Raw genomic sequence first — 15684 nt, forward strand, 5'->3', positions numbered from 1 at the left:
TTCCATTTTGTCCCATTTTCTTCATGTCGCCAACCCACATATAAAGAAAACGGTGCAAAATAGAAAGCCCGACAAAAACGCCTAGAAATACGTCAAACACCAGCCGGACTCACTCCTCTAACTGATCAGTGGAGAGTAGCGGTCCCCTTCCTAGTTCCTTTTTTCTGCACGGCACCTACTACGCCCTACTGTGCCTGCACGCGTAGCCATGTTCCACCTAGACTCCGTCCGTGCGACGCTGTCTCTGCCCTGCCCACTCAACTCTTTCCTCCTCCACTCGAACACCACACACACTGCTCTGTCTCGTACCATACACCCTACTCATCCGCATTTAACTCCTTGAGCACCCAAGCCTGTTCAAGCAAGGCACTGGGTGGGATTTGGTCAGCACCATATGGTAGCAAGTTGGTCAAGAACCGGTGCACCATAGAACTGGCCATGGGATACTGGGACATGATACCGTGTAGGACACGATATTCTTGTCGACTTGGCGCGGTACCGCAGCAACCACATTCTTGACCAACTTGCTACCATATGGTGCTGTCCAAATCCCACCCAGTGCCTTGCTTGAACAGGCTAGGGTGCTCGATGAAAGGAGTTAAATGCGGATGAGTAGGGTGCATGGTACGAGACAGAGCAGTGTGTGTGGTGTTTGAGTGGAGGAGGAAAGAGTTGACTCGGGGCAGGGCAGAGACAGCGTTGCACGGAAGGAGTCTAGGTGGAACACGGCTTCTCGTGCAGGCACAGTAGGGCGGGTGCAGAATAAAGGAACTAGGAAGGGGACCGCTACTCTCCAATCAGTTAGAGAAGTGAGTCCGGCTGGTGTTTCACGTGTTTTTAGGCGTTTTTGTTGGGCTTTCTATTTTGTCCCGTTTTCTTTATACTGTATGTGGGTTGGCGACATGAAGAAAATGGGACAAAATAGAAAGCCCGACAAAACGCCTAAAAACACGTCAACTTGACCAACTCGCTAAATTGTCGTCCAAAATCCGTCCCAGTGTTGAGAACACCCTACCACCGCGCCGTGCTAGCCTCTACCAGGCTCGGCCGATCGCTGGGAAAATAGTAGAAATTAGCCAAATACAGTGAATAGTTATATAATGCTAGGGGAGTCGGCTACGGAGGTAAGGACCATTGGCGACCCACGGCTCTGATTCCCCCCAGCAATACTATTCATTCTATTTGGTCAATTTCTAGTATTTTCCCAGCGATCCGCAGAGCCTGGTAGAGGCTAGGACCGTGCGGGAAGCGCCGGCCGGAACCGTGGGAAACGTTTCGTGCGGGGCCTCACGTGCGCGTCACAAGGTGCTCTGTACGGTGGCAGGTAGTCTCTACCAGACTAACCGCGCCGGCTAAAGGGAGAATATTTGCCGGGGGACTTTGGCCATGGAGGGTAACATTCGTAAGCGATTGCCTATTGGACCCTCTCTTTGTAGCCGACTCCCTTCATACAATCCACTCTATTTGGCTATTTTCTACTATTTTCCCAGCGATCCGCGGAGCCTGGTAGAGGCTAGGTGTATACGTGGCAGGGTCGTAACATAGGTGTGTGTGGGGGGGGGGGGGGTAGTATACAGAGTAAGCGGGATAAACGCTGGGAAAGGAGTGGGCAGACTGAGGGGCAGGTATGCAAATGAAACGGGCGGGCACTTCTTAACTTGTTAAATTTCATTGATGGCTTAGACATGTATCCCAGTATGATACGATTTGTTTTTTTCTGATTTGATTTATTAACCTGGATAATATGGCATACAGACAGGAATGCCCAACTACCCGGAGGCTATTATAAAGGGCTATTATAGGACAACGGATATACAATTAACAATAAGAACGGCAACAATGCTCATTCAAATGAGATTGCGTGGGTTACGCAAATTTACGTGAGGTATACAAATTATACATTCGATACTGACGGCGGTTTCCGTTAGCTCTAGATAATGTATGGTGTAACATATGTGACCTTGCTTACGTCACAATGCTGTGATTTTGTTTTCTTCCTCCAGGTTTTTTGGAGGAAACCTGTGAATCATCAGGATGCAGATTCGTCTCATTGCGGTGTTTGTGGTGATCCTTGCGGTTCTCGCTGTTTCTGACGGCTACAGTAAGTTGCTGCTAAATCTTCCCTTTATCGAGAACACTGAATGCACGGGGACATCAAAATGACATTTGTTACCAACTATCGAGCGATGGGATTTGGGGATTTTTTTTTTTGCTTTTTTAGATCAAAAAGTGTATATTTTAGCCTCCAGTGCCTTGATGATGAAACTAAGAAACTATATGACCTCTGAAGACTTCTTCATTAAGTTCATTTTTTAGACCAAAAAGTGTATATTTTAGCCTTCAGTGCCTTGGTGATGAAACTAAAAAATAAAATGACCTCTGATGACTTCTTCATTAAGTTGTTGAAGTGCTTTTCCTCATGACAAGTGAAATGCCGTTTGGTCACTGAATACTGACCGGTTGGGATCAGGGCTCTGTGACTACGTGGTGTCATGCTGGGTGTGTTTGTAGCTTTGGTCACCTAGCAGTTTTCGCTTTGTTGACTAGCAAAGGCTGATTTTTGACATTTCATTTGACATTTCGGTTGTTCTCTCAGAACTGAGACGCCGCAGTGCCGCACGACGTCGCACTGTGTCAGTCGCACGACGTCGCACTGTGTCAGTCGCACGACGTCGTACTATTAGTACGGGTTCGGTAAGAAGCATATTTATTGGTCTGCACATTTTGAAATCTATACACACATATATACACTTTACATGCAATACACTGTATATGTACAGGCAGAAGTTTGCAGACAATGCCGTAAATCTTTAAAAAACACAACATGGACAAATGTGTTGAATATTCTGAAACAAGACAACCTATTCTATTCGGGTATCCTTACAATTTTCCTAATATCGCTCAGTATATTTCAAAATCCATGCTTCCTGCTGCGCTCCCTCGACAGTTCATTCAGTACAGAATCTGACAGCGCTATCTGCTGTAAAGCTGACAGTCTGGACAAAAGGGATGTTTACAATACGAATGTGTTAATAATAATAATAATAATGATGATATTAACTTTTATTGTACATTTTGTTGTTGGAAGTAACGCAGTACCACGTCATAGTCTTTATAGACCGACTGACTATATACATACATTCATGCCCTATCGGGCTAAGTACAGGCATACAAATACAAAATAGATTAGTGGTATAGTGCTGATAATGACACTAACAGAACTTCTAACACTTAACTAAAACATTGGTTCTAAAACTACTTTTAAATTGTTCCCTTAGGGTTCTGGAGGAACGGCTACGATCAAGGATGTAAGTACTTTCTTCTTACATCATGATCAAAACTAGCCTGACGAATCGCGCTCCTAGTGGCCAGCCGGCCTGTAACCGCCATCCCCCTTGGGTGGGGGTCAGTAACCTCCGGCCGAGAGCTTGTGTAAATACAGGCTAGATCAAAACTAAACATGGTGAACTTTGGCGTGATGGCGACGCAACTGCTGCCCTGCTCCAACCATTGAGCGCATCCTCAGAAGTGAACGATTTTCCCAATCATATTATGCAATACAGTCAAAGGGTCTATGGTGACCACTTAATTGTAGAAGTTCAGACAAATTATGTAACATGCGTAAAATGGGTTTGGGGTATACACATTGGCTACTTTTACAGTATTTGATTTTGGCGAGACACGTGCGAGGTTGTTTTCAACTGCTAACTATCATGATCATCTGGAAGATGTTACAGAAAGCTCCCCTGACCGGATCGCGCGGGAGCCCAAGTACATTTAACGTGATACCCCCGCGTAACATGATACCCTCCCTTACAGTGAACCGCCGTATGAAGTGCATGAAATGTCATCCAACAACTTGATACAATGTATAAATATTTCTCCAGAAACCTTTCCTGTACAATGTTGTTTCTCATTCCTTCTTGTTCGATCTGTCCCCTTTAACAAAAGATCCCAGAAGGATTTTTTCCTGAGAAGAAGATCATCATCTCAGGAAAACCCTTCGTCCAGGCACGCGGCAGGTCAGTGTGAACCTTGTTCTGTGTTAACTGGAATCTGTAGTCTTGTACTTTGCAAATTGTCAGAGACAAAACTTTTACACTGATTGCTATTATTTTGTCATCTTTATCCAGGGTTGCCCAGCTCTGTGATTGACACTGCTTTACAGTGGGGCCCTGCATTACATGTAAAATAAAACAAGTAATGTACATACAGTGATACTATAAACAGAAAATTAACATACAAAAAAATTAATAATGATCATAATGACAGTGATGATAACAATAGTAAATAAATGATAACAGTAATAATGCAATTGCAATTATTTAATTTCATTCAACCATTGACAAGTTCGGTGTGTTTCCCCCATGGCAGCGCTGGCTTCACTGTCGACTTGAGGTGCGGCGCCGATAACTCTGCAGACATCGCTCTACGCATCAACCCGAGCCTGAACGGCAACATGGTGGCCCTCAAATCTCGGTCTAAGGGGAAGTGGGGCGAGGAAGGCCTGGTCAAAAACACTGCGTTCCAGAAGGGGAAACCGTTCGAGATGACGATTTTCATGGAGAAGGACAAGTATAAGGTACATATGGGTCCGTTCACACTTGTGCGCATATTTGAGTCCATGAGTTGCATGATAGTTTTTGGTTTACGTAAAGTTTGCGGGAAAGAATTTGTTGCTGACATTGATCCACGGCTGTGCAACCTGGTGGAGAAAAACACAATTTTTTTTCGGCCGCAAACTAGGACAAAAAAGTAGATACGCAGCTCATACAGACTTGAATATACATGTACTAGTGTGTAGTTTCTAATTTAGGATAGACAATAGCTGTGTGATCCATTGTGTTATAAAGATGAGAAAGATGCTGCATGGGCTTTGAGGACTCCTCTTGTCTCTTCCGCTACCAGAGACCAAATATCATAATGGAAACTTGATATTCCATGCTCATTCTTTTCTATCTCAAAAGATCTCATTGAAAACACCGACATTTGTCAAGAAAGGTAGTTTCTTTCATATGCTCATTCTACATATGACATTGTATATTTCACATGTATTAAGGAAAGATTCACCAAGAATAGTTACTCAAGTAAAGATTGTTACAGGTTTGAAAAGAATGGTTATTTGAAAAAAAAGGTGATGGGAAGTGCTCTATTTTACAGAAGACACCAATAGCACAATAAAAGATGTTTCCCATTCTTTACCACTGCCATGCAGGTTTCTGTGAAAAACCTAGGGAGCGGCGCCAATCAGGAGTTTAGTCTCCCTCAGAACATCCCGTTCAAACGGGTGACTCACCTGGCCATACGTGGGGGTGTGGAGATCACGTCCATCCGCTATGCTTGAGGTCAGGTAAGAACCGACTTTCTACTTTGTGTCTTGAACTTAAGTCATGATACGGATACTCTGGTGCAATGGCCTAATCAGCAGGGTGTTCGCCTTGCATGCAGTAGGTCGTGAGTTCGATCCCAGGCCGAGTACAACGACTGCTTTCTCTGCTTAGCACTTAGCATTTGGGAAAGAGTATGGTAGTTAAACACACACCAATACCAGTGAACTAGCCCCTGCTGTAGTGATTGCACAAAGTTGTGTAGCCCAAGAGCTATTGAACCGGTGCGAGTATGATTTAATTTTAAATGACTATTGTTTAATCAGTTTCTGGTTTACACACCATGAACAAAAGATGTGAAGTGGAATGTTTATTCTTATCCTTAAACCTTCAGTTCAGCGACGCAGTGCGTGCAATAATTAGTTTTACTTTATTCAGACTTTAATTGTGACACTGTTAAGAATTCAGGTCTGGGCTATATAATTGGTAAGAAGCAATGAACTATTATACTGACGTGTTGAAACATACAAGTATTCTGTCAGACAGTATGCCTAAAATACTATGTTCTGAGAATACAGCAAGAATGTATCAAATACTGTTATAATAATGATTGTTTATTTTTCAAATTGGAATAACCGTTACAGACAGGTGTGGTAGGTACAATGTACCTCGCACTTTAATCAGATGAATGACGTTTATATTCATCCTGCCACGCATATCAAATTTCCTTGCTTTTACTTTACATAACATTATGACATGTTTTCCAGTTTTCATGTTTTGATCATTCACTTGCCGGTTCTACCTTCCCCTGCAGGAGTGACCTCCGCAGCGACGTCAGTAATGACGTCACCTGCTGCCGATGCCACCATCCACCCCGCCTCAGTGCTAACACTGCATCACGTGATCACCTGCATCATCCAATCACCACCCTGCGTTCTTTTTGTCAAATTAACGTCCTTAACACATCTCATGTATGATTGTAATCCTCAAACTTGACTGGCAACATTGTAAAACTGGTAACATACCCGGTGTTCGTGTCTCTGCGTGTATGTACATTATCATAATCGTGCTTACAAATAGATGTTGCTTTTGTAACGCTGAATTTGCAGTTAATAAACCAAGATGAGTGGCCTATATGTGCGTTGGTTGATCTTTTTATCAGATGTTGCCTCGGTTCTTAGTTGCCATGATAGATATCTGTGGCATCTCGATGGCTTAGACTGTCGCTCTGGTAACATATCCAAAGCACACAGACACAATAACAGGAAGATACATAAAATGCAAATTTCATGTTTTAAAATTTAATGGAGGAGCAATGAGGTCGACTCTTTGTAGCTTTTTGCTCATCTCTATGTAGATCATAATCATTCATTATAATATTACATGATTTTGTTCCTTCAATATGACAGACATTAACTGACAAATCAATTTTGTGGAAGTTGAAGGAGCTAGGCATACTGCGTTGTAACTGTTATTCAACTGGCTCACCAGGAATATTCACACAATAAGATGTTGGTCCCTCTTTGAGATCCTAAAACTTATCTATACACAATAGGTCAAGTTTGATATGTTAAAATAAACAAATATCATTGCAAAAAATCTGTACATGCATCAATATGACCACTACCAAATACAGCACCATCAAAATGTAAAAAGAAAAACCCTGAATATTTTACAATGACCAATTATCTTGAATGGTCATCAAACTCATTTTCATGATAACATTAGCTTGAGTGTGCTTAGTTATTGGCTAATCAAACACAGGCCTCTGATCCAGCCTACATGTAAAAACATTGTGGTTATATCCTAAATTTTAACTGAAGAAAACAAAAACTACTGATGACATTTGAATCATGTTTGAACATTTATAGTGTGCAGCGATTGGATCAAACATGATGTTACATCATTAACCAGTAACTGGACCGAGATCCTCTAAATTCATCCATGAATTTCTAACATACTTTTTGTTCACATCGTTTCCCTGTTTGACACCACTTGTTTGAACATATCCTTAAATCTTTTTTAAGACACAATCAATGTGTGTATAAACATTATGAATACAGAGTAAAAATCAACACCTGATTTTGAGGATTGTCACAGACACATCCCTTGAATAATTAGATGCAGTATATTAGCATGGCCATACATTCAATTCATGTAATTACATTACATAACACTGTTTCTTTCTTTCATCTCTGTCAAAGTATTCAAATTGCAATTTGTAAAAGGCACTGGTGTTCTTGTTGGGCAGTGACAAAGGGAAATGGAGTAACATAGAGACAATGAACTTCCTCTTATATCATCCCAAACATTGGTTGTGGTTAACCTTTATAGGTAGTAACAAGTCACCATTAAAAGTCTCAGGATATACATGCAAGTGTTTGGTATCGCAAGACTTTGTGTTTCGGCAGCAAACTTAAATTTTTATAACCATTATCATCATCATGATGTTACATCAAACTTATATCATCAAACTTATAACACATCAAAACCCTCCTTTTCCTTTTTAGATTAATTTACAGTATCTTGTTGAATTAAAGGGTTGACATTTCACATTTGAGAATGATTCACTGTAGAGTTTTAAATAAGAGGACACCATCATCTGCATACCTCATTTCCCTCTGTCTGTATATCACTGTGGACTGGTTTCCTCACTGCCCTTTGACCTTTGGCTTGTTGAGATCATCTGGTCCAAAGCTACAGGGTAGCAGCTCCCCCACAGTCATGGCCCGGTATGACAGGTCAGGCTTGGTCAGGTACACCGTCCAGTCTGTCCCAAACTACGAGCAGGACAAAACAGAAACATTTCAACAATTCTATTCCTCACTAGCCCAACATCTGCGGACCCCCTAGAGTGATTCAATATTCCTCAGACAGCAGAGTTTGTATTACAGACTAGTTTACCACTACCTTATGAAAACGACCCCCACGAAAAACTGACAATCAATTGCAAGTTAATTCAATTGAAGTGATCTAGATTCATGTATCAATCTATTGGGAGCAGATTCTGCTAAAGGTACAAAATAGACCACTACTACCGACCATACCAGTGCACAGGGTGGCCTGAGTCTTCAATTGTAACTTATCTGAACAAAATTTCATCCTTGGAAAGCCTTAGACAGCCCCACCTAATCACACACCTGCTTGGTCCATCCGCTCTCCTGCATTATGCTCATACTCCATTTTTCCATTAAGAAACCGGTACTATTGCCAACATAATGGCACAGTATCATTCTGTAAGTGTAACTTACAATCCACTGCTCACCAAGTCACATGTTCTACTAGTTGTATCCAGTATTTGATTATCTATCTGCGTAATATGATGTCACAGAAGCTGTAGATTGCTCATTCCTTGACAAAGACTGGAGTTGATCGGTCGAAAAAATTTGGGTAAGTCCAATTCTTTGTGTCTGCAATTGCAGCTCAACTTTGATTCATTAGGCCACGACAATTTAATTTATTGGTTAATGTTTTTTTTTAAATCTTAATAAAAAAAAAAAATCATGAAAACAGAAGGCTGGGGTGAAAACTTGCACCTGACCCTGTTGACCCCCTGAAACTGTGTGCACCAAAGTACAAACTTTCCTCTGAGATTCTGTTCTCATGTTGATTTTCCAATCTAGCATTTTTTTCTAAATTCCGTTAACCAAGAAATTAAAATGGTGTGGCCTTATGGCTGAGTGTTATCCTTACCTCCCTCATGACCTGTCTGCAGCTGCCACAGGGTGCCAGGAACTCACTCTCAACATTCCTGCAGGGCAGAGGCAGGAAACATCACTACATGGTATCTCATCTTTATGCACATGTAAAGTATTCGCATATTAAGTTAAGCATACTTTCATGAAAAAACAAAGCCTTTACGCATGCTTTAAGGCGTGTTTATCTCATGCACTGCTTGTGCTTAAGATAAAAGTCATTCAGAATTGAACAATGTTTGAAACTGCCCGATAGCATCGCTAAACAATGTTAAAGGAGTGGCATTGTGAAGTCATTGAACTGTACAAATGTTGAAGAGCTCCCAGCCTCATTGCTAGCCATATTGTTTGAGATTTATTCTATTGTGTCACCCAAAATCATGAGATCTGTTCTCAAATGCCGGAAATAAAAAAATACTGATGCATGCATGCTTCAAAAAACGTGGTTGTCAATGTCAATATCTAGATCTAGAATTTGTTTCCCAGAATATTTTGGCATGTGTTAAATGCATAACAGCCATTGGGCTAGCATTCAATAAGAGCTAACATTCGTAAAGCAGCATTCGTAAAGCAGCATCAGTGAGGCAACAATTGGAACAACAACATCTACTTGAGTATGATTTAATGAGCTTAAACGATCATCACATCTTTCACAGAACCAGAGGGATACTGTGCACAAATAAAGAAGCTTCAAGCTTTGAATATACAAATTAGACTTAGCTGTCCAGGACAAACATCCAACCTTCAAACTTTTCTCACTTTTGAGATAATAACAGTGATAGTTTTATCAGTCCAAAGATGATTGTCTCATACCCAGCTATTGCAATGGCTCTGAATGCCTTGTACCCCTCTGACACTGCTTTGAAGATAGCTGTCCTCTCTGCACAACAACTCACAGGGTAGGCAGCGTTCTCTACATTGCAGCCTAGAATAAAGAGTGTAGACATTTTAAGTTGATCTATTTAAAAGCTAAATATAAAGAGAAAAGTCCCAAAGCATAGCAGTAACAGTAATGATGTTCCTTTATTTTGTCTTCCTGATCCCAAACTTTCAATGAAAGTGTCATGGCGAAAAATATCTTGAGATAAAGAAATTTCAAAAAACATCTCAGATTTATTTGGAACATCTCAAGATTTTTCAAAGAATCTGAAGACATTTCATTAATAAAAACCTCAAGATTTCTTAGTTTTCGATGATGGATGAAGACTTCTCAGTTCAATTCAAGAATCAGACCCATGACCTACTTCTCCTGGAGTCATTTTGAGCTGTTGAGTTGCATATAAGTTACTTTTACAAAATATCAGATATGCATGTTTAAACTGTACGAAATTAGAAACATTAGTCCAAAATGTTTTGCCCAGTTCAAAATTGATCTGCTTATTGTTATCTATGAGCTTGTTTTGACATGAAATTGTTGCCTGGGTGCCATCCAGTTACAATACCCACTTCCCTGATTTTTTTCAGGGCAGCAAGGTTAGGATCCACCGTAGTAATCAAATTGCACCGGGGCTAATGAAATTGATCAACGTTTCTGACCATGCTTTGAGACACTTCTCCCTGTTTGCAGCAAGCTTGTGCACATACGTGGCCACAGCCATGGCTCTAAATGTCCTGCAACCCTCGGTAACAGCATTGAAGATAGCAGTTCTCTCTGCACAGCAGCACAGAGGATAGGAGGCATTCTCTACATTACAACCTACAAGAAATCAAGATCGTCGTTACACCAATGTGGGGGACAGAGAAAAACACCCCGTTTATGTCAATGGAACAGCCATAGGAGTTGATAAGCTACTAGTAGAAAAGCAAGTAAGATTACCGGTACCCAATACTGTATGAAAATGCCTGCTGCAAAATATCTACATCACGAATTTTCATGTTTTAATTTTGGTAATTTCTAAACAAAGTAAATTTTATAAAAGTTGGTAAAATACTGTCAATTTGAATATATTCAGTGTGTCTTTAAGTTCAAGGTTTTGAGTCACCTCTCCTCAGCAAACAGGCTTTGGTATTTCCATTGTGCTAACTAACTGTTTCAATTGTAAACTCAAATATACTGAGCCCTTAGTGCAGGGATAACTAGCACTTACACAGTCATGGTAATGTAACAAATGTAACAAAACAATTCAAGAAAATAAGATAGTTAGGTACCAGTAACTGATATTGTGAAGGGACGAGACAAGTTAAATTTAGTGTGTTAGTATCACTTACATCTATGCAAGGACATCTTTATTCTCCAAGCAGAGGTTCCGGTCGAGAGAGCTAGAAGTGGCTGCGATTTTTAAACATTTTGATCCCTCCACGTTGAAAATCACAGCCACTCCTACTGGTAGCGTTCTCGACCGAAACCTCTCCTTGGAGAATATGTCATCGGCAGTTCATCAATTTTGATCTGACTGGGAAGGCAGGAGGGACCTAAGCCTCTGCCAAACCAGGCTAAAATTTGTTCCACTCTTTGATGAACTCTTGATTTTCACTGTGATGCCAACTGAAATGAGCAGACAACATGTACAATACCAGTGAAGATGGTCCCGTCCTCTGTCCTTAACGCTGCTCCTACGTGGAAGTTACTGTAAGGTGCGTAGGCCTTCTTCTTGGCCAGGTGACTTTTCTGTACTAACTCCTGTATCTGCTCCTCTGTGTGGATAGGACATTAAGGTAATTAGAAGAGAGAAGAAAAAATGGCTGTATTTTTGTCATCAATGTACTAATGACTAAAAATGCATATTACGGGTCAAGTCACAAAAAATCCACTTATCAAGTAAATGTTTGTTAAGAAATAGAAATGGTGAAAGAAACCCCTGACAACCAAGAAATGCAGTCATAAAAAGGTTTGTTTCTTCTCTTTCAATGAATGACTGGTACTTTGTGTGTCTGAGTGTGCCACGCCCCTTTTTATACAGACAACTAAAACGACAGATTGATTGCCAAGCTGTGCGCACGTAAAAAACCCCAGAAATTTCATTTGTCAAGTTTGACATTGTAAATTGACTCATACATGTGATGTCAACGTCACACAAAGAAAGCTTGACACAAAACAATACGTAACAAAGAACAAGGGACTTAACGCATAGGGGAGTGAATTAACGTTACTTGTAAATCATATATCGAAATAATTAAAGCAAAGTTATTGAATATGCAGTATACAATCTTTCCATGGTTTCTCAGTAAATTTAAGAGTCCCGTGATCATCAGTCAAAGGACTTTGGAACAAGTACGCTAAACTTCCGGGTACGCGTTTTCGAATTTAAACAAACAAAACTTCGCCAAGTTTAAAAACCCCTCTGTGTTTAAAAACCAACATTTCCGGCTTGTTTTTCGAACGTGGATTGTGCTTTTCTACACATTCTTGTCCAATTGTTTATATAGAGGACTATGAAAAGTTTCTAGACAGAAAAATCCTATTATCCCACAATGGAATGGAGAAAACGAACAACTTTCACCTGAAAGATCTGCAGACGCCGCACTTTTGTCTGCCATTTTGTTCTCAGTGACCTTTAGCCCCACATGACATACCATTCATAATCGACAGGTGGCGCTGTGCACTAGTCTACATTTCATATAAACGGAGTTATGGTGTGCAATAATTTTGCTCTCATATATAATGTATTACTTTACTATTTTAACAACAATTTCATCATTTGAAAATATGAATGAACAAAGTCGAAGTTGACCACTAACCTGTCGGTTGGATACATTGACCAATAGGCTGCATCCTTTTATTCGTCAGCCAGCCAATGAAAGCTGCTTTACAAATCTTGACCGAACACCCTCCTCTCTTTCCCAAATTTCGCGTGGAAGTCCAGAAAAAGAGATGTTTCTGACTTTAGCGCGCTATGTGAGAAGCCCACCGCCAGATAGGTGGTGGAAAAGGAGATATGTCTTCAACAACACATGGGTATGTGGTACTTAGGTTAGAAATAATGCCGGACTGAAAGCTTTGGTGGATACGAGGATTTGTGATATGGGGGAGGGGGGCATTTTGTTTTCTTCTCCCAAGGGCACATGTTCATATTTTGGGACCTGCTTGGGATTCGAACCAAGAACCTTTGTATTCAACAACCCTAAATTCTAAAGCCACCATTCTACTGTTTATACTATAGTTAATGTTTATGTCAAAATTCAACATTTCCTGATTTACATTCAGCCATAACAGTCCGTGGCCTATGCCCAAGGACGGGCGATAGGCCCAATTAAGTAAGTAAGTATAACAGTTTAAATTTTATTGAATGTCAATTACATTGTATACATAATACACCCTTCTAATGTTCTTGAACATCGAAAAAAGCTAATACTTATAAATAGGAGTTAGTTAAGTTAAAATCCTCCCACACCATAATTGATGTATAGGGCGGTGCCCATCTCCGTTTCATAGCCCTGGGGCCACACTGTGGTGCAATCACTGCAGCAGGGGGCTAGTCCACTGGCAGTGGAGTGTGTTTAACTTCCATACTGTTTCATAAGTATGTACCATTTTTTTATAAAGTCTTTGGTATGACTCAATGCGCCTCTTGTCCAGAAGTGCCCTAACTGGGGCTAGAACCCCAGTCCTTCTGGTCCAAGTAATTTGAACCAGATGTGGCAGAGTAGCAAAGGCGCAGACCACTACACCACAGGGACACCCCCTATAAATAGGAGTGCAGTCGTTAAAACACTCCTGAGCTGGCCGGCCAGTTTAGAATGGTAATACCAGGCTCGAAACACTTGCATAATGTCCCCAGCTGACCTCTGTGCTGTTTCTCTCCCTCCAGCGGTTCTGGGGCCGACACAGGAACTGCTACAAGATCGCAATCCAGTCCATGCAGCACGCGTGGAGACACGCCAGGAGAGGACGGGCCGAGAAGAAAAGATTTGTGCGAGGGGTGAGTGTCTTTTTTCTATCGTTCATGTCTATGTCTAAAAGCGCAGCGCACTCTACCCTGGGTGCTTTACCCCAACAAGATGGGTGTTGCCCAGTACCCGATCAAGATGTAACACTCGTGTCTAACTTCTTTCTAGTGTTTGTGTCTATATAACATTCTTGTACATGTCTTTTGTCTAAACAACAAGTGACACCATCTTCCCAATCACATCCTACCAGTCTAGTGTGTGTGTGAGAGGGTGAGTGTGACTGAGTGTGTGAGTGAGTGACTGTGAGAGTGAGTGAGTGAGTGATGTATCTATAAATACATTGGTGAAGCTTACACAAATGTTGTCATTGTATGTCCCTGATGATGATGATGATGTCCCTGACAGCTGTGGATAGAACGACTCCGTGCAGCTTCTGAGGAACACGGTCTGTCATACGAACACTTAGTGGTTGGACTGGACATGGTGAGCACTGCCTTCTTTTTTACTCTTATTTAGAGCACAGCCATCTGTCCTTAGCCAATCAGGAGCGGGTATTTTGCTGTTTGAAATCCACATACACAGCCAAAGTTAGTTCGAGCACCTCTCTCCCTTGAGGCAGAGGTGCTTGAACAGAAAGTCTGGCTCTCCATTGGCTGAGACCAGATCCCAGGTTGGTTATAGCACCTCTGCCTCAAGGGAGAGGAAATAATGGTCACTCCTTGGTACTCGCCTGTCACCTCAACTGAACCACAGAAGTAAAACCACATGTGGACTGGGGATTATTCTAAGAAAAAGAGACTCACAAACCCAAACATTCATATTGGCATATTGTGTTTGTTTCAGTGTATATGTCAAACTATTTCCCAATATGTATGCTTAGCTTTGCTTCGGACAGATGGCTGTGCTCTAAATCAGTTCAAGGATGGACGGGCTTGTTTGTGAGGATATATCAGAGCCCGCCTCCCACGGAGCTTGTTGGCATCCTCGGGCTACGCCCTCGGGACGCCAACAACCTCCTCGGGAGGCGGGGCTCTGATATATCCCCACAAACTCGCCCGCCCATCCTTGAACTAATACTTAGTGAAAGGACAGGAAAGTTGCTACTGTTTGGAAATCTTGCAACAATTTTAGATGTTGGACCAAAGCAGTCAGCTTGGTGTCCACCCCTATATATTAAAGCTACCATTTGCAGAGAGGACAAAAGAGATTTGGTAGCTATGATAGGCATGTATACCAGGCTACATACATTAAGCAGTACCCTACACGGTAGCTGGTAGGTCGGTAGACTTGTGATGAAAATTGCATGGTCCAGTGTAAACCTGTGCCAAGACCGTTACACCCATTGCGGTATACCTGTTCCATGTGTATTATGTATTATATCTATATAAACTCCCAAATCTTTTCAAACTTCCCAAATCTTTTCAAACTTCCAGTACCTTTGAACAATGTACCACCAGATTCTGCCATTGCAACAAGACCATGCAGTAACCCATGTGTGTTTCCCTGTGTTTCAGGCCCAGGTACAGATAGACAGGAAGGTGTTGTCTCACCTGGCCATCTATGAACCCAAGACTTTCAAGGCCCTCGCTGAGATCGCCAGAATATCCTACGGAGAGGGGCTGATGGCAGCTACAGGAAAACAACCGGAGGGGGTGTTCACAAGGGTCGTGCACTGGGAATAGGGGGGTGTTTTAAGGGAGGGGGTCTATGAAGTTATTTTCAGAATGAAAGATTGATTTACAAAGTTCTTTCAATCATACGCCAAAAATAATTACTCAAGCAACTGGATAAGATTTTGAAACAGTCATGTTCACCAGTCAATGTTTTTCTGTCAT

General features: G+C 41.5%; 3 protein-coding genes across 5 annotated transcripts; 2 read left to right on the plus strand and 1 right to left on the minus strand.

Moving 5' to 3' along the window:
- Positions 1-3186: 3186 nt before the first annotated feature.
- On the plus strand, positions 3187-6461 carry LOC136442939 (galectin-4-like). 2 transcript variants are annotated; one of them, XM_066439979.1, is made up of 5 exons: positions 3187-3308; positions 3952-4022; positions 4375-4582; positions 5216-5350; positions 6142-6461. In XM_066439979.1, the coding sequence occupies exons 3-4, from the start codon at positions 4460-4462 to the stop codon at positions 5342-5344; spliced, it is 252 nt and encodes an 83-aa protein (XP_066296076.1). In that variant the 5' UTR covers positions 3187-3308; positions 3952-4022; positions 4375-4459; the 3' UTR covers positions 5345-5350; positions 6142-6461. The 2 variants fall into 2 exon arrangements, with proteins under 2 accessions (XP_066296076.1, XP_066296077.1); XM_066439980.1 differs by lacking the exon at positions 3187-3308 and having other exon boundaries at positions 3941-4022.
- A 151-nt stretch (positions 6462-6612) lies between these two features.
- Positions 6613-12593, minus strand: LOC136442936 (cytidine deaminase-like). 2 transcript variants are annotated; one of them, XM_066439976.1, is made up of 5 exons: positions 12463-12593; positions 11537-11656; positions 9836-9947; positions 9021-9078; positions 6613-8107 (listed from the first exon to the last, which is right to left on the minus strand). In XM_066439976.1, the coding sequence occupies exons 1-5, from the start codon at positions 12536-12538 to the stop codon at positions 7979-7981; spliced, it is 495 nt and encodes a 164-aa protein (XP_066296073.1). In that variant the 5' UTR covers positions 12539-12593; the 3' UTR covers positions 6613-7978. The 2 variants fall into 2 exon arrangements, with proteins under 2 accessions (XP_066296073.1, XP_066296074.1); XM_066439977.1 differs by lacking the exon at positions 9836-9947 and adding an exon at positions 10607-10718.
- A 164-nt stretch (positions 12594-12757) lies between these two features.
- Positions 12758-15560, plus strand: LOC136442937 (large ribosomal subunit protein bL20m-like). Its single transcript, XM_066439978.1, has 4 exons — positions 12758-12917; positions 13771-13881; positions 14255-14332; positions 15364-15560. The coding sequence occupies exons 1-4, from the start codon at positions 12834-12836 to the stop codon at positions 15529-15531; spliced, it is 441 nt and encodes a 146-aa protein (XP_066296075.1). The 5' UTR covers positions 12758-12833; the 3' UTR covers positions 15532-15560.
- The last annotated feature ends 124 nt before the right edge of the window (positions 15561-15684 follow it).

Source organism: Branchiostoma lanceolatum, chromosome 10, assembly GCF_035083965.1.
Source record: "Branchiostoma lanceolatum isolate klBraLanc5 chromosome 10, klBraLanc5.hap2, whole genome shotgun sequence".
NCBI classification, from domain to species: Eukaryota; Metazoa; Chordata; class Leptocardii; order Amphioxiformes; family Branchiostomatidae; genus Branchiostoma; species Branchiostoma lanceolatum.